Source organism: Dermacentor variabilis, chromosome 1, assembly GCF_050947875.1.
Source record: "Dermacentor variabilis isolate Ectoservices chromosome 1, ASM5094787v1, whole genome shotgun sequence".
NCBI lineage: Eukaryota > Metazoa > Arthropoda > Arachnida > Ixodida > Ixodidae > Dermacentor > Dermacentor variabilis.
Window position 1 is genome coordinate 198692481 of NC_134568.1, and position 23749 is coordinate 198716229.

At 44.3% G+C, this 23749-nt stretch overlaps 1 protein-coding gene across 2 annotated transcripts in view; it reads right to left on the reverse strand.

The window, feature by feature from the left end:
- The window catches only part of LOC142590643 ((Lyso)-N-acylphosphatidylethanolamine lipase-like), a 44249-nt gene extending 20701 nt beyond the window's left edge, over positions 1-23548 (reverse strand). Inside the window, exons 1-4 of one of the 2 annotated variants that reach the window (XM_075703023.1) lie at positions 23317-23548; positions 17795-17871; positions 5928-6227; positions 989-1246 (exon numbers count right to left, since the gene is read on the reverse strand). In XM_075703023.1, the coding sequence (XP_075559138.1) occupies positions 989-1246; positions 5928-6227; positions 17795-17871; positions 23317-23357 (676 nt within the window). In that variant the 5' untranslated portion in view covers positions 23358-23548. Of the gene's footprint in view, positions 1-988; positions 1247-5927; positions 6228-17794; positions 17944-23316 lie in introns of both variants that reach the window. The other variant, XM_075703013.1, reaches the window with a different exon arrangement.
- Positions 23549-23749: the final 201 nt, after the last annotated feature.

The window sequence follows — 23749 nt, forward strand, 5'->3', positions numbered from 1 at the left end:
TAATTTACAGCCTGTGCACAGCACATAGGCGAAAATAAAATTTTCGAAGATAGTACGTTTTAGGAAAAGTTTCATAAAAGTAATTCCAGGTTTTCTCCCCTGACAGTCTTTTGTGAAAAATTTCGCAAGAACACCAATTTTCACCTTTTCACCTTGCTGCTAAGGAGTAAAAAACATGAAGTTATTTAGTGAAACTGTTTTATAATGAAAGCACAATGTTCAGACAACGAAAAACAAATTTTGAAATAATACGCAAAACAATTTCTTTTTGGCAAACTTGTTTTCTGGACCTGGTTTTCCATCATTGCGTGAAATTTAAATGGCCAAAAAACTTTTTCCGTTCAAAATATTTTGGGAAAACACTGCGCAAGTAATGATTATATACATGTAACTTTGTTGCAATTTTTTTATGGAAATTATTTTTCTCGAGCACCACGGTTGGGACAGCTGCTGTAGAATGAACCTTATGCATCTTGTTTAATTCGACCCGCCAGATCATTCAAATCGTCGGCCCCGTCAAGGTCGAGTTAATGGCAATCCAGTGTATTTTGAAAAGGTGCTGGAGCTTTCATAGGATGATTTGTGTGTTTGCTGGACAATTTTTACTTATAAATGGCCTCTCCATGGCAGCATATCCTTCCAGAAGACTATTTAGCTCTCCCCGACAGCCGAGTGTGAAGTCCTTGGTGGATTCCTGTGTTAACAGAGTGGGTCATAAACAAGTATACCTGCAGTAGTCAGGCATGCGTTGTGACCACTAGCTAAACAAGGGCCAACACTTCAAAGAAGAAGGCTCAAGCTGCAAGAACAGTGTGGTCATTTGCAGCACAGGTGCATTTGTGCCCAACCTGAATTGCTCGAATATGCTTCCTTGGCATTGCAAAATGTTTCTCAACTTCAATGCTACGGTCAGATGCATGCGCAGCATGCTGTGAAAATTTTTGTAAGGAAAGAAAGAACTAGAAGTGTCCAGAAAGTGCCAACTAACCCCAAGGCCCTGCAATCCGCACAGCTGCCAAAGGGTTGAAGGGGCTGAGCAAAGTGGAGACCACACGGACCCAACTTGGCAGCTGCAGTGCTGGACGAGGGGTGTTGCGCTCAGGGAAACCCCATGGGTCAGCAAGTACAAGGTGGGCCACACGCTCAGGAAAGCGCAATGCATACGAGGCAGCCAGGAAGCCACCCATGCTGTGTCCCAGCAATACAAAGCGATCAAGACCAACCTGCGCTCGCCACTCTTCGATACCTGAAGAGAGAAAAATGCTAGATTAAGCTCCCTCGGATGGAAAATTACTTGCACATAGCCATACCTACTGCAAACAGTCACCATCAACCCAAGCTTTCAGTTACATTTATTGCCTTATTCAGCCCAACATATGATACTCCCATTTCTACTGAACAGAGGCTGCACCCACACAACTTGCACTCTACCACAACACGCAGGAAAAGCCAAGCCACATCATAATTTATGAACTGTCCCATTTCTATAATCAAGACAATGCTCTAAAAATAACTTGTTCTCATTGCAGTATAGTGTCAATTCATCCTGTTTCATTTTCTTCTGTTTCATTATATTTAATGGGTTCAGAACACCTAGGTGCTAGCATGCAGCATGTTTTAACTCCACTAACTTTTCGAAATGAGAGTCTTCCTTGTGCTCGAGGATCTGTATTAGAGGAGACCCAGGTTTCCATTGAATGAGATCAAGTATCAGCTCAAGTATAGCAGCTGGTTTAGCACACAGAATCTTTCTAATCAAGGCTATAATATATAATATAGTATATTGTCACGTCCTCGTAGGAGACCAGAAACCTGGTGTACAGTACGGATAATGGCATATGAACAGTCAACACAATGTCGATTGTCATCTCTGTTTCCCACCTGCACGCTACTTCAGCGTCCATTTGATGGCCTGCCACGTACTTGCGGCGACAATATATGATGTGGCATTTGCCCCTCCTTTGAAAAAAGAAAGCATTGTCCTGATGCGCCAAGGTCCGAAGGCAGTGCAGAGAAAGTGCAAAGTTCATGCCAGTAGGAAAAGTATGGCTTCATACAAAGCACTTGCACAACCTCGAGCAGATGCTGCAGGCGTGTGGAGCAGGAAGGCCTGTCGGGAATAACTTCATACTTCCCATCATTGATGCAGCGCAGAACTGTGTACGGTCTGAAGTATCTACACAGGAACTTCTGGGATAGCCCCCGCCGACAAATAGTAGTCCAGACCCACACTTGATCGCAGACGTACGTGACAGGTCTATGCCGAAGATTGTAGTACCTCGCATCATAGTCCTGTTCTTGGATTCGCAAACGTGCAAGCTGCCTGGCTTCCTATGCATGGTGCATAAACTCCTCGGCTCCAGTCTCATCATCACCGCACTCGTGTGGCAGCATTGCGTCCAACATTGTTGTAACTTACTGGCCGTAAACGAGGCTGAAAGGTGTCATACATGCTGTCTATTGGTGAGCCATGTAGTACGCAAATGAAACATAAGGTAAAATCTTGTCCCATTTCTTGTAGTCCATGTCGGTGTACATACTCATCATGTCTGCCACAATCTTATTCAAACGTTCTGTCAGCCCATTGGCTTGGGCATGATAAGCCGTTATCTTTCGGAGAGTGGTAACACTCAGTTGCAAAACGGCATCCAGAAGTGCGGCTGTGAACACAGTACCTGTCTATTATGACTGCTGCGGGCGCGCCTTGCCTTATGACGACGGCTTCGATGAAAAATCGTGCTGCTTTGGCTGCTGTTCCCCTTTGGAAAGCCCATGTTTAGGCATATCAAGTACGATAATCAATGGCAATGATTATCTATCTATTGCTGGCAGCAGACATTAGAAAGGGACCTAAAAGGTCCATGCCAATTTGTGCAAACGGCGCCTCCGGTATCTGAACAGAATGCAGCAGTCTAGCTATCTTGACGGGTAGAGCTTTGTGGCGCTGGCAATTCAGGCATGTCTGAACATACCATTTCACGACTGGTACAAGTCTCAGCCAGTAGTACTTCAGCGTAATTCTTTCCAATGTGTGGTTGTAGCCCAAGTGAATAGTGGTCGGCTCGTTGTGACAAGCATGTAGGACTTCCTCCCAAAGAGATGCGGGAATGACTAGTAGATGGCTGCTGCCACTAGGTGAAAATTTCTTTGTATAGAGAACATTGTGGCGCAAGCAAAACAAAGGCAGCCTTCAGGCAAATAACCTCGGAACACTGCTTGTTCTTCCCTCTAAGTATTCAATAAGAGGAACCAGTTCTGCGTTCTCGCGTTGCTGGCGTGCAACGGCAACGGTATCTACCATGCCTACAAATGCCACATCGTCATCATTGTGCACTGCAGTCTGAACAGGAGACTGAGAAAAGGAGTCGGCATTGGCATGTTGCTTCCCTGATTTGTACACAACGGTGAAGTCAAACTCCTGGAGCCAAAGGCTCCAGCACACAAGCCAACCAGCTGGATCTTTTAAATTGGGCAGCCAGCAAAGTGCATGGTGGCCAATGACAACGGCATAACAGCGACTGTACAAATATTGGCAAAATTTCAGGATGGCCCATACCATCGCGAGGCATTCCTTTTCTGTAGTGCAGTAGTTAGCCCCCGTTGTTGATAGCGTCCTGCTGACGTAAGCAATCACTCTTTCCGTGCTGTCCCGCCACTGAATGAGCACTGCACCAAGGCCAACATTACTATCATCTTTATGAAGAATCATCGGGGCGTCTTTATCAAAGTGCGCAAGCACAGAAGGCAGATGCAGTCGTAGCCGTAGCTCGTGAAATGCTTGTTGCTGTTCTTCACCCCACATGAAGGGGACATCTTTGGTGAAATGTGTTAATGGCCCCGTGATGTGCAAGAATTCTGGAATAAACCACCCGTAGTAGGCGCAAAGGCCCAGAAAACAGCACATGAACTTTTTATTAGATGGCGTCGAGAAATTAGAGACTGCATCATTTCATCAGGGTCAGGTCGGACACTTTGATGACTAACGACGTGACCGAGGAATTGAAGTTCTTCAAAATGGCAATTTTCAGGTTTCAAAGTTAGATCAGCTGAGCGTATTGCTTCAAAGACCATCTTCAGTCTCTGTAAGTGTTCCTCAAACGCAACGGGAGAAAACAGTCACGTCATCAAGGTACACCTGGCAGGTTTGCCTTCTGAGGCCTGAGAGTCCCGTGTCCATTAGTCGGTGAAATGTTGCTGGAGCAGAACACAAACCGAAGAGAAGCACTTCAAATTCATAAAGTCCACCAGGCGTCCCAACAGCGGTCTTCTTACGGTATCGTTCATAAACTTTGATTTCCTGATTGACTGTCAAAGATAGGCGTAGGGGGTGGCAGTGGCGGCAGAGTGGTCAAAAGTGTCAGCAACATCGAAGTGGCAAGAGGTGGACGACGAACAGCTTCCATGTAGGACAATCGTCACAACACCACCTGCCAGGCAGGCGAAGAAAAGGCCTGTCAGACTTCCTCCTAGACAACATCGACAGAAGCCACAACTGGTGCCATGGGAGCAAACCCAAGCTGCTGGATCTCCTCTCGCAAAATCTCTTGGATGACTTGACGCAGACATGTGCCACAGCTCTCAGGTAGAATTGAAACATCAATCGGAGAGTGTGAGCAGTCATATTGGCCGTACCACAGCTGTAGTGCCGGTTTGATAGCGGTAGCCTCTTTGGTGAATTTGGCCACTGTTGTCGGTGGATTCCCCATGAGTCCAGCAAACAGTTGCTCCTTCACTTCCCGCAAGAGGTAGCGCAACTTTTCTTCGGCCATCTCAGGGTCTGCTCTGCCGAAAAGGTGGGCAATATCTTTAGCAACCATGGCAATGCTCTCATTTGGTCTCTGAATACAGGATTTAAGAAGGCGCTGCGCAGTGTCTTCTGTCGCTACTAGTGAATGTGTCGAGCCGCTGGGTGTGGAAGGTATCCCATGTGGTCAAACTCCTCTCCCAGTTCACAAACCGCGTCCGCACACTACCTTGAAGGGCAAATAGACATTGGGAGCTTTTGCTGGGAGTCTCAGTCATAACTGGCGACACGCTCGAATTCGTCCAGCCAATCTTGGACATCTTCAAAAGCGTCACCACAGAAACTTTCCGGAATCTTAGGATTCTGCAGCGTCACCTGCGATGGAGTTGCAGTGGCCATGGCGGACGTAAATAGCCGTGTCCCTGCAGGGTCTTGCAGTTGAACTCGGGCGTCAGGCCTAGCAGGCAGCAACTGTATCGGTGAACAGGGGTTTCGACGAACGAAGGTGATACCATGTTCGATGTATGGTTTTGCAAACGGGTGCCAAGTATGAGGCAGTCATACCCAGCATCTCCACCAGTGTCACGTCCTAGTAGGAGACAAGAAACCCAGTGTACAGCACAGATAATAGCACTTTATATGCATACTCAACCCAACATCATTGTCTCCGTTTTCCACCTGTGCACTATTCCAGCGTCGTTTTCATGGCCTGGCACATACCCGTGGGGCGATATACAATGTGGCAATATAGACTTAACAGCTGTTCACAACAGCGCCGAAGTTTACACTCTATGATGCATACAGCACCACCCAGTGATAACCGTGGACACTGACAGTAAATTGCCTGCATGTGCCACAAGGGTTGGGACCGACTGATTTTACATGGAGACTTTTATGCCAGCAAATGTTATGACACTTTGCCAACTCCTTTATTAATTCACTTGGGCACATGCAATATTTTTTATCACTGTGACCACAGGCGACTTGTTACTTTTTCTACTGCATACTGCTTTATTGTGCTATGTTTAGAATTTATTAGTTCGACATTTGCCACTTGTATTTATTTTTCATGTATTGCTCAATGCCAAAGGCACAAAACTGTTAGTGGCCACCTATGCCAATAAACAATCAAAAATAAAAAAACAATCAAAAATATATTTTTTTGTAGCAGCTGCACCCTTACTCTGCACAAACTGGTATTCAGCTTCCAGAGGGTCCCTCGAGAGGCGTGGCCGTGAACTACGGCCAAAGCCCAGCAGATCGAAGCAGTACGTTGTGCGGTCCTGGGCTAGGTAATCCAGGTTGAGCAGCCAGAGAGCCACTCCCGAAGCAAAGCCATGCACCAGCACGAGTGGAACCCGTTCTTCCTCTGCAGCTACTTTCGTACTGGGACCTAGCTGAAGGGTGCGGACCTGGTGGCTGCCCTTGCAGCCCAGGATTGAGTCTATGGTCACAAATGAAGACCGAACAGGAAGCTTCACATCTGCGGAATACAACAAACCAATAAACAATAACATGAGCATCACTGAAGTATTCAGACACCCTTTTTTTTTTCAAGCAGTGTTTCACCTTTGATGGCATAGTTGGAGAAGTAAAAACAAGCGATATAGTTGTTGGGATGCGTATTTCATTACTTCTGAGTACTTACAATGACAAATCATTTTCTATCACTAAAATTTCTACACAACAGTTTGTATGTAGGAATTAGAGTTTTCAGTTTTCACTGATAAATGCTGAAAACTACCTGATAAGTCCAATTTTAGGAATTCAGTTTCAACCGAAAAGTGCTAAATTTACAAATTCATCATGGCGCATCACACTAAGTCTGCAAACGTGACCAGACCCTCCCAAGTGGGTTGGGCATTCGTGCTTAAGCCCTCTTACTCATGCTTGGTTGGTACAAAAGCTCCCATACGTATGGGGGTGAAAGTGGGGTTTCTGGACAAGTAGGTTTTCTTCTTGCGAGCCTCGCCAACCATTTCATGGCAAAAGGAACTAGATAAGGGAGCTTTGTGCATGCTTGAGTCCCTCCTTCCTCACTCTTCCTGCGTGTCCTCATTTGCTTACGCATGCAGCTGTGGCGTAGGAAATGACTCTTTGAGAAATGGCAATGTGGAATGGAGCACAACCAGGTGCCAATATGTGGCTAAGTGATGATCGTCATTCTTTTCGGCTCGTGGTCCATGTTCTAAGCCCAAATCTTAAGAGCGAGTTGTGGAAGGACTCTAGTGCTTATTGTTCACTATTCTCCGCGGTGGCAAGTAAGGAAGTGATGCTGGAGACTATATAAAAAAAGAATTTGCAGAGTACATGCTCTACACAGTGCAAGACAAAGTCGAACCCGTCCTTATCTGGAAAATGCATCGACCTGAGTGGCCATGCCTCTGCGATTCAGCACTTAAACTGCTTTCCTTTTGCTTATCAAGCGTCAACATAGAGCATAGCTTTTCCCAAATGAGAATGACGGACAAAAAGGAGCGCTGCCAGCTCTCTGACAAGAATCTCTGCATGGGTAATGCATGTATTTTAACAACTTTCTAGTGTAATTAATTTGCCTCACTTCCTTTAATGACAATAAAGTTTCATCGTTTTACTGTTTCCTTCCCAATATAAATATGTGTGATCAGTTTTTCAAAGGACTGACAATGCCGAAAAGGTGGTACTGCAAAAGAATAGGTGCTTATAAGTGCCAAATTTTCTATGTAAAATAACTGCCGGCTGAATTTCAAGAAAATATTGCCAAAAAGTCCAATCCTATTTATATGCAATCATACAGTTCATTTTCAAAAAAAAAAAGTCAATTTCTTCCGAAAAGCGAAGCATCGATTGCAATAGCAAATTAGTGGACAGCTATACGAAACATAGGCATACTAACTAAATTAACAAGCATGGTGTCACATGCACACAAGCAAACATGAACACATCTCACTCAATAACTGCAGATCTCGCTTTAAAACACTGCAGTGAAGAAATGTGGCGGCAGCAACGAGCGAATTAACCTTCGTACTGCCGCTCGCATCCACACGAACTAAGCCGCGAACACACAGTGCAGCGCAGACTCTGCACCTGTCGCAGATGGCTTTCAAGGTACAGTGGCTGTGCGGCCACATGGGTAGCCCAGGGTAGAACACGAGCCCCATCCCTACCCTCTCCCTGAAGCCTTGCGCATGACAAAAAACAGCGCGCTTCCTCCCCAGTTTCCTTAATTTGTGCGCAAGATTGAGCCGCGATCGCCGGCTCACCCTCGCATGCTTTCACTCGCACATACGGCGCACGGTGAAGATTTTATCGCCCATGGACTTTCTATGGAACATCACAGCGACACCAACGGCAGAAATGCACCTGGAGTGTCCATATAATTGTTATCGCAACAAAACACTTAAAGGTGTACACTAACATCACATTTTTAACATCACATTCTTTTGCATTAAACAGAGGTCCAAACCCTAGAAGAATACTGATGAGCGTTGAAGAGCCCCGATAAATTTACTAGAAATATTTGTTTCTACAAAGCAGTTTCTGTTTCAGTTACCAGAAGGTGGATGACATCACGCATTGGTTTGCTCCGTTCCTGCGATTGCTGCAGCTGCCACACGCACCAGAAGAAATGTACACAGCACTCACTGATTCATTTCTTTCTTTCTTTGGGTACCATCATCAAACATCGCCTTACTTCAACACAACCTCAGAAAATTTTGCTCAGTGTCGTGATTCACGATAATGTTGACGCCAAGTCCCACATTTCAAGACCGACTTTAGTATCAAATAAAAGGTTTTACTCAACCTTCATACTTGCTAAGTGTCATCCTTCTATGTGCAAGAAAAGTATGGTAAAGTTTCTACAACTTCAAAAATATGTGCCAGAACTCACTCTAAGCACATAAACAACAAAAAAAGCCCCTATAAACATTTTCATAAGCAACACATTGGTATTTTAAAAGAAATGTTCTTGTACCTAAACTGAAAACAGCACAGTTGGATAGCTTTTGTTATACCTTTCAGTGTGCCTGCATTTGTGCAATAGAAGTGCACTCAAAAAGCAGTTTCACAATAAGTGTCATTTTCTGAATGCTGAACACACTCCCTAAACTTGCCCTTGATCAACATAGCCAGAATTTAAAAATATATATATAAGAACAAAAGAAATATACAGGACCATCTCTTGCATGTGGAACAAGACATAGGTAATTAGCTAGTTAAGTACTAAGCATGCAGAGGACCCAAAACTTGGCATGGGATACTGAATCAGGGCTATGCATTGTTAAAACCTCGTTAATCCGGATTTCACGGGAAGGAAAAAAAATGTCCAAATTAACGAAATGTCAAATTATCGAAGGTAACAAGAAAACAATAAACAAATGCTTACTACGACAACACACTTTTATTTACTGAATGAATGAGCAAATCCTGTCTCTATTTTGCCCAAAAGCAGTGTGGAAGCTGCAATTCTCGTCATCTCGTGACTGATTAGCGCTCGCAGCGGCGAAGGTCTCTCAACTTCCTTCACAGCGCGGCTGCAGAGCGCGTCTTTACCTGAGATAGACGTTTTACTACCACGTACACATCCAGATTATTTTTTTTGCCAATGAACTGGCCGCCGTCCATAGCGATGGTGCACTTCATCCTCAAAAGCTTGTCCAAACCAGACTATGGTTTGCCACTACCACTGCGGACGAAACCGCGGCCGCTATTAATGCGATCATGTATGGCAACTATGCAGTCATGAAGGCACTTGGCCAACGCGATGCTATGCGCAGCAGTTAACGCAAGAACAAAGGCTTCGTAGGCACAACTAGGCACGAAGCTTTCTGCGTTGCTGTCATTCACGTACGATTTCCACTGATGACCATGGCGATGCAGACTTCGCCGCTTCGTTTCAGTGGACGGTAACATCATTTTTGCTCTTTTTTGTTGCACATTTACGGCGCTACGGCACTCGCCGAGATCCGAGAGCTGTCCGAATTCACCAATGTGCAGCCAAATACGTCCGAATTAACGAGAGTTTCATTGCATTAAATAATGCATATGCCTGCCAGGACCAAAGGACGAGTTTAAATTATTTTCTGAATTAACGATAGCCAAATTAACAAGGTTTTACTGTATACACGCTTAAAACAGTTGCACCCTTTGGGGTATATATTTGTCTCACAACAATAATCGTCATCTGCCCCACTTGCATTTCTTTTCTTGAAAACACTGTGCTCGTTACTTTCCTGTCGAGAATGCCCTGTCATGCTGATAACATGCTGTTACGATTGGCCTGCAGGGGTGCTGACCTGCAAAACCTTCCCAGCCCGCTGCAGCTGTTTCAATCATACTGCGGGGGTAGCGATCTTTGAACCCTTCCCGGCCCGCTCCGACGAGTGGCTTTGGAGAGCCAAGAATGCGCGTCTTTGGAGAACTGGGGACGCCAGCAAAGTTAACCGACCATGCACCTCCTTCGGAGAACTGGAGACCACAGCAAAGTTAATCAATCATGCGCCTCCTTGGGAGATTCGGCGACGCCAGTAAGGCTAGCCACGTTCGGCGGACCGAGTATTGTTACTTGATTCGCTGTCGCCTTCCCGGTCTACTTGGAGCAAGAGGACTCCTGAAAAAGGGGTTTTGCGGCATGTTTTTGCGGGCCCCAGAATTCGTCAGTCTGGTGGCTACCTGAGAAGTCAGCTCTGGAATCAAGAGGTGCCCGCTGGGGTCAAGCGTGACAACCCATGTGTATGAGGACCCGCTCACCTCAGTGTGTTCAGTGAGACCAAAGTGCGGAAGAGAGTGTGTGAACCCTCCCCCTCAAAGGCGGGTCGACTACGCCTCCAATGACGACTTTGGACGGACCGAAAGGATGGAGGCTGAATGGCAGTTCTCCCTCACCTAGGGATCTAGGGAGGGCAGAGCGTTTTTAAGCAGCCATTTTGTTGGCTGCTAGTCGAGCTGTGTGCTGTGTGCTTCAGGCTTGGTGTTTCATCTTTCGGGCTCTGTTTGGGAGTCATACTAGACTGTTGAAATGTATATCCTGTCGTAATGTAAATACCGTAAATAAATCCCATACTCCTAGTTCTTGATGAGAGCAAGTTCCTCCCTACAACCGCGTCCCAAGCGTGGGTGAGTTGATGACGCCATGGGCCAGCTACCACCTATTTCATGCCCAACCACAAACCCATACATCTGGTAGCCAGTGATGGGAAGTCCCTCCCTTCAACTAAGTCTAAACCTTACAACTGCTTGCCAGCGGTGGGATTGTCCTCCAACTCTTACAAGTGGTGGCAGCAGTGGGAACGGCCTACAACTCTTAGACAGCAACAATATCTCACGGACTTTGGGACATGGTGACCGACTGGTATCCCAATCAAGGTGGAGGAGACTTGGGATTGACCACCTCTTGCAACTGACTGGATACGGTGGAGGACTGGTGATATGGTGCTGCTTGAAGGGGTAAGCGTTTGGTTTTGGCTGTAAGATTTACCAGGCTTCAATTTCTCTGGCTTTGTAGGTTTGAATCGCTGGGGATCTTTTACTTGTATTCTAATTTGTGTGGGTATCGCAGCAAGTATTGTGTGACAGCAGAGCCAAAGCTTAAAGTAGCAACCATGGTCTTATTGTGTTTGACAAGAGCTGACCTGTTGTGGTTGTGTGAAGAGATCGAGGCAGACGTAGAGGAGGACTTGACCGAAGCAGAAATTCGTAAAACCATTCTCCAAAGTGACAATGATTTGAAACTCATCGAACAACTAGGTAAACGTATTCTAAGCAAAAAACGGGAACAGGAAGCAATTAGGCAAGAACAGGAAGAAATGAGGCAAAAACAGGAAAAAGCTAAGCAGAAACTGAAAATAATTTCGCAGGAAGAAGGTCTAACAGAAGTAACGAGGCAGTATGTTGCTGCATTGAACAAAGATTCAAGGTTTGGAGCAATCAAGCGAACGAAGTCAACAGCGGCTTAAAAAATCTGTAGGCTGGACGTAGCGAAAGTGGGAGGAAGTCGATAGTAGATTTTGGTCGAAAGCCAAGAGAAGGAGTAGTACCTGCAAGATTAGCCACCCATTCATAAGTGAACTCAAAGTGCTAGCAACTAACGATGCCTCAGTGGCAAACAGAGGCCGTTAAAGGCCGTAGTGGGAGCGACGAGGTGCTGTGCCCACAGAGCACTGTAGAGACAGCTAGGCCAGCTGCGAATGAATTGGCACAGTTACCGCGCGTGTGTCGCTTGTAATGTTAACGAAGCCGTTAATGAAGTGCAGGGTACTGCTGACCCGACAGACGCGAGCACACATGTTGAGTCAGATCTTCGTGCCGAAAAGTGCCAGCTGGACAATGCAGTTGAGGGAAGTTCACAGAATTGTGAGCTGAATAGCTCGAGGGAAGACAACTACATTGTTCAGGGATCCGTGCAGCTGTCCGCCAGTCTAGGTAGTGAAGAGAGGGATGATTTAGTTAGGAATCATTCGGACAGTGCGCGTGAGACAGCGACCGAGACCGACGAGCTGTGTGCCGATGCACAACGTGAGCTGGGCAATGCAGTAGAGGGCAGTTCGCAGAAGTGCGAGTTGCATAGCTCGAGTAAAGACTGCTGCATTGTTCCAGAGTCTGTTGAGCTGTCCGCTAGTCTAGGCAAAGGGAGAGTTGATTCAAATAAAAATTACTTGGACTGTGTGGGTAGGAGAGCGATCCGTGCCGACGAGATGTGTACCGGGCAGCTTGAGGCGCGAGAAGGCGGCATGAAAGGGAGTTCGAGGAAAAAGCGCCACAGAAAGAAGCGCAGTAAAGATCGGAATGCGGTAAATAATGTAGCATAGCCAAAGATGGCGACAGATGCAAAAAGCCAGGGCTTGAGGAAAAGAAAGATGCGGTTGTTGTTGATGACATTGGCACATCAAGCACGTTCGAGCCAACGGTCAAAAAGAGACCAAGAAGCATGTGCTGCGAGGACGCGAACAAAGGGCATGGGGCAGTTATGTTCCTTGTCGTTCTGTCCGGGGTGCAGCATGCAGTGCAAAAGAGCACAAGGTGGCAAGACAAGAAGAGGTGGTAGGGAGTTGTGACGTGGTAAGTCGGGTTCGTGATGAAAGCCTGGCACCAGGATGCAAATTGGCAAGAGACTGTAAAGCCTTGAAGGAGCTGATAGTGTGTAAGTCCTTTATTTTTGTTCCTGGGTAGCAAAAATAGCTTTCGAAGCGCGACCACCTTGAGTACGACTCAAAAGTATGAGTCGGTTGTAAACGTTTGGAAAGGGGAGACCAAGACAGCTTCCGTAGAAATTAAATGTGTAGTTTGTTTTAATTTTTTAGCATTTTGAAAATTTTCGCTATTTGAGACTAGAGTTTCTTTCAATATGTAAGGTATGAACTTTGTTTATGTTTTCGTTTGAAAAGCTCCAAGGTTTGAAAGACGTGTTTTATGTAAATCTTTAGTTTCGCGATATGTTAATTAATGAGTAGATTGGCTTTTCTTTTTTTATGAGTAAACTGAAGCACCAAGGTTATCGGTGAGAGGCCTATGGTAACGCATGTGTGTATTAGTTAACCTTCTTTATCCTTAGAAGTGTTTTCAATGTTTCTAAAGAAACGTGTAGGTTTTCAGTAAGTCCATAATTTGCACTGAGAAGCGTTCTTAGTTCCATTAGCGCGTGTCCTGTGTGGGCAGAAGGAAGCAGAATGTTTATGACTGGGTCGCTCGTGTGTTTTGTGAACGGTCGCGTTCCAACTTCTCTAGTAAGCGTGCGTGGAACTAGTCATTAGAAAACGCATCTTTTAATGGTTCTGCGGAGTGCGTAAGTTACGCAAGTTTATTTGTTCGCTTAAGGTACATGTCCTGTATGGACTAGAGGAAAATACACCAGTAAGTGTGATGAAGCTTTTGCGTACGACACAAATACGCGTTCTGAATAGGGACCCCAAAGCTAGCGCAGTTGTGATTACGTACCTGTGGAGTTGACCAGACTGTTTAGTGGCATAAGTACGCCACTGCGATAGGGTAAGAACAGGCTGTTCATGACGTTAGGCTGCTTAAGTTATGTTCGGGTATTGGTGGTTGAGAGCCTTCGGTTTAGTTCTGCATAAACCTTTGGTCTTGTGCAGCACGACAGTCAGGTTTGGTTAAACTCAGGGGGAACGTGAATGCTCGCTTTGGCGGCACAAAATTTTGGGGTCAAAATTTGGGAATCCCAGTTGAGCGGCTTACATTGAAATTTCGATAGGAAGCCTGGTGGGTTAACAGCTGATTCCGAGCGTTTGCACGCTGAGTGGTATTGTGTTGCTGGGATCGCCTCTTCTGTGCCGGTTGTTGTGAGATGGTTTAAGGCAATTTTAGTGCACAGTGGTTGCAGAGAGCAAAGCCATATTCTTGCTCGCCAGCCATTTTCTTCCTACCCACTGGTTATCAGCACTGGCCAGTCGAGATTTCCCGGGCCATGGAGGAGCTGTTACGATCGGCCTGCAGGGGTGCTGACCTGCAAAACCTTCCCAGCCCGCCGCAGCTGTCTCGATCGTCCTGCGGGGGTAGCGATCTTCGAACCCTTCCCAGCCCGCTGCGACAAGTGGCTTTGGAGAGCCAAGAATGCGCATCTTCGGAGAACTGGTGACGCCAGCAAAGTTAACCGACCATGCACCTCCTTCGGAGAACTGGAGACCACAGCAAAGTTAACCATGTGCCTCCTTTGGAGATTCGGCGATGCTAGCGAGGCTAGCCACGTTCGGCGGACCAAGTATTGTTACTTGATTCGCTGTCGCCTTCACGGTCAACTTGGAGCAAGAGGACTCCTGGAAAAGGGGGTCTTGCGGTGCGTTTTCGCGGGCCGCAGAATTCGCCACAGTCTGCTGACAGTCACGATCTGCTGGCTACCTGAGAAGTCAGCTCTGGAATCAAGAGGCGCCTGGTGGGGTCAAGTGTGACAACCTACGTGTACAAGGACCCGCTCACCTCAGTGTGTTCAGTGAGACCAAAGTGCGGAAGAGAGTGTGTGAACCCTCCCCTCAAAGGCGGGCCGACTACTCCTCCGACGACGACTTTGTACGGTCCAATTGGACGGAGGCTGAACGGCAGTTTTCCCTCACCTAGGGATCTAGGGAGGACAGAGGGTTTTTAAGCAGCCGTTTCGCCAGCTGGTCGAGCTGTGTGCTTCGGGCTTGGTGCTTCATCTTTCGGGCTCCGTTTGGGAGTCATGCTAGACTGTTGAAATGTATCTCCTGTCGTAATTTAAATACTGTAAATAAATCCTGTACTCCTAGTTCTCAATAGGAGCAAGTTCCTCCCTGCAATCACGTCCCAAGCGTGGGTGAGTTGGACGACGGCATGGGCCAGCTACCACCTATTTCATGCCCGACCACAAATCCTACAACTGTTTGCCACCGGTGGGAAGTTCCTCCCTTCAACAACATCTAAAACCTTAGAACTGGTTGCCAGCGGTGGGATTGTCCTCCAACTCTTACAGTGCATGCCGTTTGTGACTTGGAAGTACCGGGCTCGCAGTGTTAAAGAATGGAAATGCGGACAAGACAGATCACGGTTGTTATTGTGGGACAAGATAAGCTCCAATAGGAGTACATTTCTTTAAGAGTGTATACTCTTAAAACAGTTACATTCTTTGGGGTGTACATTTGCCTCACAACGATAATCATCATCTGTCTTGTCCGCATTTCCTTTCTTTAATGCTGCAATCCCAGTACTTCCAAGTCACAAACGACATGCACATCATCAGCATGACAGAGCATTTTCGACAGGAAAGTAACGAGCGCAGCGTTTTCAAGAAAGGAAACACAAGCAATAGAGATGACGATTATTGCTGTGTGGCAAATATACACCCCAAAGGGTGTAACTGTTTTTAGAGTGTGGTGAATGAACATACAGGGTCCTGAATATATCGCTGCGCGTATTGAAAAAAAGACTTTGCGCTGACTGCTGCACTGTTCTTGCTCAAATTTAGCAGAATGATCACATTTTGGCATCGACTTCGTTTAGTATACCACTTGGCACAGTTAATTGCCTGGTTTTTAAGAAAGAAGTGCAAATTTGCCTGTGCTTATGCACTCCTAAACAAAATTACACCCTTTAGGTTGTATCTTGCCACACAACAATAATCATCACCTCGCTTGTCCGCATTTCCTTCCTTTAATGCTGCGAGCCCGCTACTTCCAAGTCACAAATGGCATGCACATTATGAACGTGACAGAGCATTCTCAACAGGAAAGTATCGAGCGCAGTGTTTTCAAGAAAGGAAACGCAAGCAAGACAAAAACGATAGTTGTGTGGCAAGATACGACCCAAAGGGTGTAAATTTCTTTAAGAGTGTGGGGATGCGAGCTGCAACCGCAACAGCACAAGCATTAACTTGTGTCACCAGCTGCCGTCACCTGCAGAAAGCAGCGTTTCAGGGAGGACTGCCCGTGCTTCCCGCTCCTGGAACAGACGAGTTCCCTCCCTGAAACGTTGCTTTCTGCAGATGATGACAGGCGGCAACACAATTTTATGCTTGCACCATCGTGGCAGCAGCTCGCATCTCTATAAGTGCAGGCAAATTTGCACTTTTTTTCTTAAATGACAGGCAATTAACTGTGCCAAGTGTTATACTTCGCAGAGTTGCAGCGGTTAGTGCAAAACCTTTCTTCAAACACGTGCAGTGAAACATTCAGGAACCTGTACAAGTGCAAGCCTTAATTTCATTTGCTTTGACCAGTTGTGCAACTTCAGTTCATGTAAGTAGCACACCACTCCCATATGTCACCAAATAAGCTGCATACTACCACGTTTACAAGGAATTAGAAGTGATCAACAGACCCAGTCAACAACTTTCCTTGAATATCAACCACCATAGCCCACTTCCTTCCTAATGGAGGCAATACTGTGCTGCAGAGGCTGAAAAACATATCTTATTCCTAGTAGTTTTTTTATTTCGTTTTTTTTTTTCAGACTGCAGACACATGTTTCATTTATTTAACTTAAAATTCACAATTTTACGTTACTAAGAATGCTCTCGCAATCACAAAATCAGCCAACAGGATTGCTGGGTCCAGCTGCTTGCGATGGCACTGTATGACGACGACATTATGGAAGCAAGAGCAAGTGATATTTCACAGTTTTTGACATGAGATTGTAAATTCCCTGCTGCATGTAGTGCAGTAATATTTGGCTCAGTGTAATATTTGGCTCAGATAACAAGTTCATCTTTTGTTTATCAAGCTGATGTTCATGCAGTTCATGTTTCCTGATATGTTTAATTATTTTTGCAATAATAGCTACACATTATTGTGGTTTCCTGTCCAACTGTTTTGGTAATATACAAGTAAAGCCAAGTTCTTTTTGGCCAAGCCAAACCATCTTTCCAAAAGCGAAAAGACACTTTTAACGCTCAGTTCAGTGTGTTGCCGTAGCCACACGGGTGCTTTTGATTTAACTAAGAAGCATGCCATCTCCTAAAAATCTGAGCGAGCTGGAGAGAAGGTTTTTTAACTCACATGCAGAATCAGAACTTAGGTTCATGTGAAATAGCATGAATAATAGCAAAACAGCATAAAATCCCATGGTATTTTCTGGGAGGTTGTTTTATTTTTTTTAAGCTGCATTCGAAAATTCCACTTCTGCAATAGCAAGCCAGCCACTTTTACCATGGGAGGAAGCTTGGCAAGTGTCACTGAACATGCAAGAATGAAATATGGGTGGCAACGTCATTATGAATTTTCTATGCCAGCTCACCTTGGACCTTGACAGCCTTTACTCAGGTCTATTTATTTGTTTACCAGCAAGCAAGGACTACACTGCATTTTAGAGAAACCATAGACTCAACCTTGCCAGTTTTGAGAACTTTTTTGTACCATATAGTGGCCCAAAAAGGAGAAAATATTTTGAAATATGCCACACTGACATAGCATAACTGAAGTTTTGGGGAAAAGTTAAGGGAAGCTTAATCTTGATTTTTTTTTTTGCAAAAATGAACCTTTTCCTGCAGAATGAATGAAAATGAAGTTTTGGAAGGATTCTGTACTAGTCTAAACTGATTTATTGTTATTGTTTAGTGCCTCCTTAAGTTAAATCCTCACCAAGACATAAGGGAACTCAGTAACTCACAGGACAGCAGCTTTCGCTCAGCCTCTTCAAGGTGCTCAGATGAAGTGGGGCACCATCGGATATAACTGGAGATCCAACTGGGAACAAGGTCAATCAAGCTGCTCAACAAGGTGTCTGCCAGCAGGCACGTGTGTTTCAGCAGGCGCAACCTGTGCAACCCATATTTACAAGCTGTCACCATGCAGACAAACATGCACACGCACACATAGAAAGCGATATTTAATGCCTCCACTTTTTATAGCACAATTTAAAGATAACAATCAGAAGACACCTAGACTTTCAAGTATCTCCAAAAAGAGCATAAAAGCTTTTGAAAAAAAGCTGTGAAAATAAGTATCAGACACCTTACAATGCTTAGAATGATGGCAATGGTATGCCGCAAAAACTAAAATCGAAATTATTGCAACTTTGGAAGCAGTAAAAGTAGTTTTTGTCAAAAGATGCAAGTGCAGCGTTAATACCTGTGCTCTATGTGTAACACATGCTTCAATAACTTGTATGGTATTTTTTTTTTTTTTTACATTCTCATGCATTGTCACATTTGCTTGACACCCAGGGGGGGGGGGGGGGGGAGGTATTCTGTAAGAGTCTACCTAGTGGACTGTCCATTTTGGCCGCTGCTGATTGGATGCAGGTGTACGAGTGAGGAGGAAACGAGCGGCCCCAGCCAATCAGCAGCGGCCGAAATTGACAGTCCACTAGGTGGGCTCCCACGGAATACCTCCGCAGCACAACAGACTTGTGTTAGGAAACAGTGGATAAGATGAATGAACACGAAGTGACAATTCTCAAAAGAGTTTCAAAGAGGACAGGAAGCATGTCAGGAACTTGCATGCTGATGTGCAATGCCACAGACATTAGGAAATGTGACAACATGTAGTAAAAAGGGTGCCAGCACTTTTCAACAAAGCTATGCACAGTTGACAAGAAAAATATTTCTGGTGCCAAAGCCTTCACGGTAGCAATGGAAAAAAAATTTAATAAATAGGATAGTGCACTTGACTATGATGAAGGCATATACTTTGTCTCTGTAGTGAAGTGATATGGTCTATAATGCTTTTGATGACATTCACTGTTCAGTGTTGCCATATGCAATTTTTTAATCTTTCTGTGCCAATTGAAATACAAAACTTGTTTTACGTAGAAAAGCATGCTTATTTACATAAACCCAAGACATGAACTTTCAATCTGTATCATAATATCATTCCATGCTCACAATAGTTGTTCATATGGTACAATTCTAAATAGACTGCTACACCAACATGCCGACATGCCAATACACCGACATATAGAGAGAAAAGCGTCTCAGCTGACCTGGGGCAAAACATTGTAAAGCAAGGTAAGCAAGCTTCATATGAGCACACATATCAGGAAAAGTTAACAATGACAATGTTTTGCAGATGACAAGGTACCATTTGGTCCTTCTTCAAAAACAGGCTGCATCATCAGAGAACTGTGCACACAAACCATCATAAGCTTCAGGCTACTAATGTGAGCACAAAGTCAAAAGCTTGAGTCCAAATAACTAGATTTACCATGAATTGGCACTTGGTAACTGAATTAATAAGGCTACAATGCCATCTGAACAACTAATTAAGGATTTTTCAGCTGCTATGCCAGTTGAAGACTATTCAGCTTCCGGACTTGAGACATTATTAATTAGCGCAAAAAAGACAGAGGACCACGAGAAGCACACAGGACATACTACTAGACTTTGACCAATGTGAAGTTTAGTGTTACGTCCTGTGTGCTTCTTACTGTCATCAAATGCCTTTTTTGCACTAGTTAATGTCTCAAGTCTTCATGTTCATGTTCATCATGCGACAGTAATTATGGATGCTTTAATGACAAGGTAGAAATAATTATTAAAAATTGATTTTTGTGATAGCTATTTCAAAAATTAATTTCTGTGACATCTAACAAATATATTAGGCATTCATATTAAAGCCTTGAGATGGATACTAGGGGCAGCAAACATCTAACCATACCTTTAATGCCATTGCACTGTGGGTTAAAGATGTGCATGCTAACACAGTTATGAGTTAGGGAACCTTTTAGGACAAGGAAGACTCATCTAATGGTACCTCCCACAGCACCACAATGGCTTTGACAGATGCTATGCAGACAGTGAAATTACCTACAACATTCTCTGTATTGAACCTAAAGTACCACAACCTATGAGCAGCTTGTCACAGAGTCCAACATGTTTCTAAGAATTACGACAGGTTACACTAGATAGCAGGCAGCAACATTTAGGATTTTCACCACAATGCCAAGCACCTGAAGCACCTGACACCCTGATTGACAAGTGACACAAAGTGTAATCTACAATACACAAATACAAATCTATTTCCATCATCACTCTTTACAAAAACACAGTAACAGTGAGGACAGAGACAAAAATCCAATGAAGGGAGCTTGACAGGGCCTGTGCCCTCTTCTCACACAGCAGAGATGGAACAGCACAGACATGGGAAATGTATTCGAAGTTCTAAAGAAAATATTTGGGGTGTTCGAATAGCAAAATTTCCAAATCGAATCAAATATGAATATTTGAGAAAAACAATCACCAAATATCAAGCAGAATATTTTCTCACTTCTAAAGCAACATGAAATATGAAGTTTGTGCAGAGTCCATTTGATTAAAAAAGAAATCAGGCTTATATACATTGATACATGCATATTATATACCGTTCACAATTAGCCATAAGGCCAAATGAGAAGCTTGTAAATGAAATACAACTGCTTAAAATTATCTGGGGCACTATGGCAACGACAGTGATGAAGCAAGAGAACAGCATCTTACCAAAAGCATGTACAATGTTCCATTGGCAGAAAGAGAGAAATGTGATACTACAGCAGCGCAGATTGCTTTTTAACAGACACAAACATGGTGAGAATGGCCAAATAATAAATCGGAAAAAATTCATATGCAGGCTGCCTAAAAGCTAGTCATTCTTCCTGAACGGCTGGAAAGTGTTGAGCAGGACTTATCTACCCAATGCGTTCACTCAGGAACTAATGCTCAATTCCTTTCATTCACATTCATTCACAAATTTCATTCACAACAGCCCTCACACCCATTGTTCTGTCTCCCTCGAGATTCTAATACGCGTTTTATCCCTTTTAAAATAATTTTTTTTCAATTCATCTTTCAGGGCTTTTAATTGTGAATTCTTGAATCAAATATGAATAGCAAGGACTATGTGATTCACATTCGGAACTTCTAATAATCGCACACCCCATGGAAATTTAGAAAGAGTACCCAAAGTACCGAAATATTCGTGCAACAAATATTGAAAATTTCTTCAAACAGGGCACTAAAATTTAGAAATTGCAACGGGCTGGTATTTTAAGTGGTTACTTTCTTGTTTAAAGTGTTTGATAATGTACATCGAATCTTCCGTCGTCTATGTGTATTGGGTATTTTCCATCGGTCACTATTTCGGGGGTCAAATGAAATAGTTTCCTTTTACGACTGCAAGGTTCTTCATGCATACGTCACCGATTCTCATGCTAACTTCAGAGCACTTTAGCCATTTGGAGAAGTATGAATCTGTTACGGGCAGAAGATTCAGTTGTCCAAAAATAGGATGACTATGCGCATTTTACTCAGCGTTGACAATTTCGTGAATCGCTTTCTTCTGTAATAAATCATTTTTTTTATATTAGGGAAAGTTGCAGCTCCCTGAACCAAGAGATCGTGGCTGATTACAGAAAGAAACACAGCATTATAAATTATAAGCTTAACATGATTTGGCAATATAGAACATCCTCAAGATCCTAGCCTGAGCTGCAGAGGAGTCTTACGATATGATGCATTCTTGCTTAACCACATATATTTAGGCTGTGCCTACACTCGTGAAGCACTTAAAAAAGATAAGCTAGTGATGGTCTATGCAAAGCATGTAGCCCCACCTAGAACACTGATCCCATCTTTGCTATTCTGGTGGCTCTCACAGGTAAAATCCGCTAAGTACGTCCCACACTGGAGGAACACATTGTAGCATTGTGTGATGTAATATTACCACAGGTTTGACACCACACTGTCCAAGTCACTAATTAGCACTAAAGAAAGTACTAATTTTTATCTGTGACATATGCTTGTGCTCACATTTGAAACTGTCATCACATCATTTCACACTAGTTTACATCCTCACATTGTTTTTATGCTTTATTTTTATCAATGTTTTTGTCATACTAGGTCTCTTCAATTATTCGTCCTCGACAGCCCCAGACTGCCCAAGGCGGAGCTTTCAGCCAATGAACGTTGTGCATGCAGCATCACAGCCAGTCCCGGATAGTATGGAATGAAAAAACGAAGAGGCCACTATGAGCAAGGCTAGCTCCAGTTCACAAGGCTCCATTCACTCTTATGATTTATTCTCGGTCATAATCACCTTCTCAATATAAATGGTATCACCCCCCATGCTTGGGCATGTACTGAGTAAACAGAAGGAAAAAAAACTGGGGAAAGAAAGGGAAAGAAGGCATGTTACCGCTACCTTATCCCAACTTTATCCCATTTAAACTGAAACGAAAGTTTCCTTTTTTTAAGCACGAGTCTTGGTGATGGTTTTGCGCAACAGATATCTATCTATCCATTCTGCAGCAGGTGTCCGAAAGAGTTAAGTAAATTCAACTTTATTCTAAATAAGCTGAACTCGCCGTTGTGTAGTCAAAAGTTTACACAGCAGTAAAAGTAATGCTGCACATCACATCTACAAGAAACGATCAAATAACTTAGCAAATTCTAGTAGAAATCTCGGACATAACAATGTCACGTATTTGAACAGACAGGCATTTACACTATGCGGAGCAGTACATGCTGGTGTACTGCTACGACTCACCATATCTCAACGAACTCCAGTACTACGCCGCACATAGCGCGAAACAGCGAAGTGACTCATCGCGAGGCAACTATTGACCACTTTATTCACGTGTCATCGACGAACAGCCATATTTAATGATTGTCAATGTGTCAGCAAATAAAAGGCAACTATGTCGTATTACGGTCAAAACACAAACATGTTTTCACTGCCTCATCTGCTATTAGCGGAAACGACATACGTCTGAGCCAGCTCGAGCAAACGCAACTGGAGTGAAACCTGTCATCACGCAAACCCCACTTCAAGCACAAAGCATCCAACGCGAAACTATTCTGAGTAAAAAGCTATGGGTGTGTCTAGCGATAAAATTTACAATCATGGCAGCCTGTCCGACACCAACGTCGAAAGGAATGAGAGTCATGCTGCACGGCGGAAAAAGCCTTGTGTCTATGACATTACGAAACTGGCCTTGAAATGCTCGATCACAAGAGGCTGTCGGCGAAATCGTAACGACATAAAAGGAATCAAGGTGAAAGTGAACCAGAACTACCCGGGAAGACACAGAAAAGGTATTCTTCCTTTTGTAAATGTGAAGGAGGCCCTGTTTACAGTAACTTTCAGTCAAACTCTTCACAGGCGCTTTGTGTTGAGCACACAGGCACTGTCATTCATTCGTTAGCAGTTAAAACTCACCCTTTGGAAAGCTCCGCCGATGATTGATCTTCGAGGGCCATCGTGAAATTGTTCAGTAAAGTTGTTACGCTAAGTCAAAAAACAATTAGACAAAAAGAAAATGTATGTTAAGCGCGAGACGGCGCGCTTGCAAACCCACAAGCGCAACTGCACTTGCTACCGGTCTTCTTCTACTGCGGCTCCCACGGTACCCTACGCTTACATACATACGCACGCACGCGCGCACACACAGCGTGTGATCATGTGTGATTCCCAGCCAGTCCCAGCGCCAAACATATGATTGCATGCCACCTGGTAAAGATGGCGCCACAAAACAGACGTGTTTGTATTTATTAAAGCAACGTTTATTCACTTAAGCCTAACCAAAAACAATGTTTTTAACTATGATACCTTGTAACCTTTAAATGTTGTTCACAAGCTTGCGAGAAAAAAA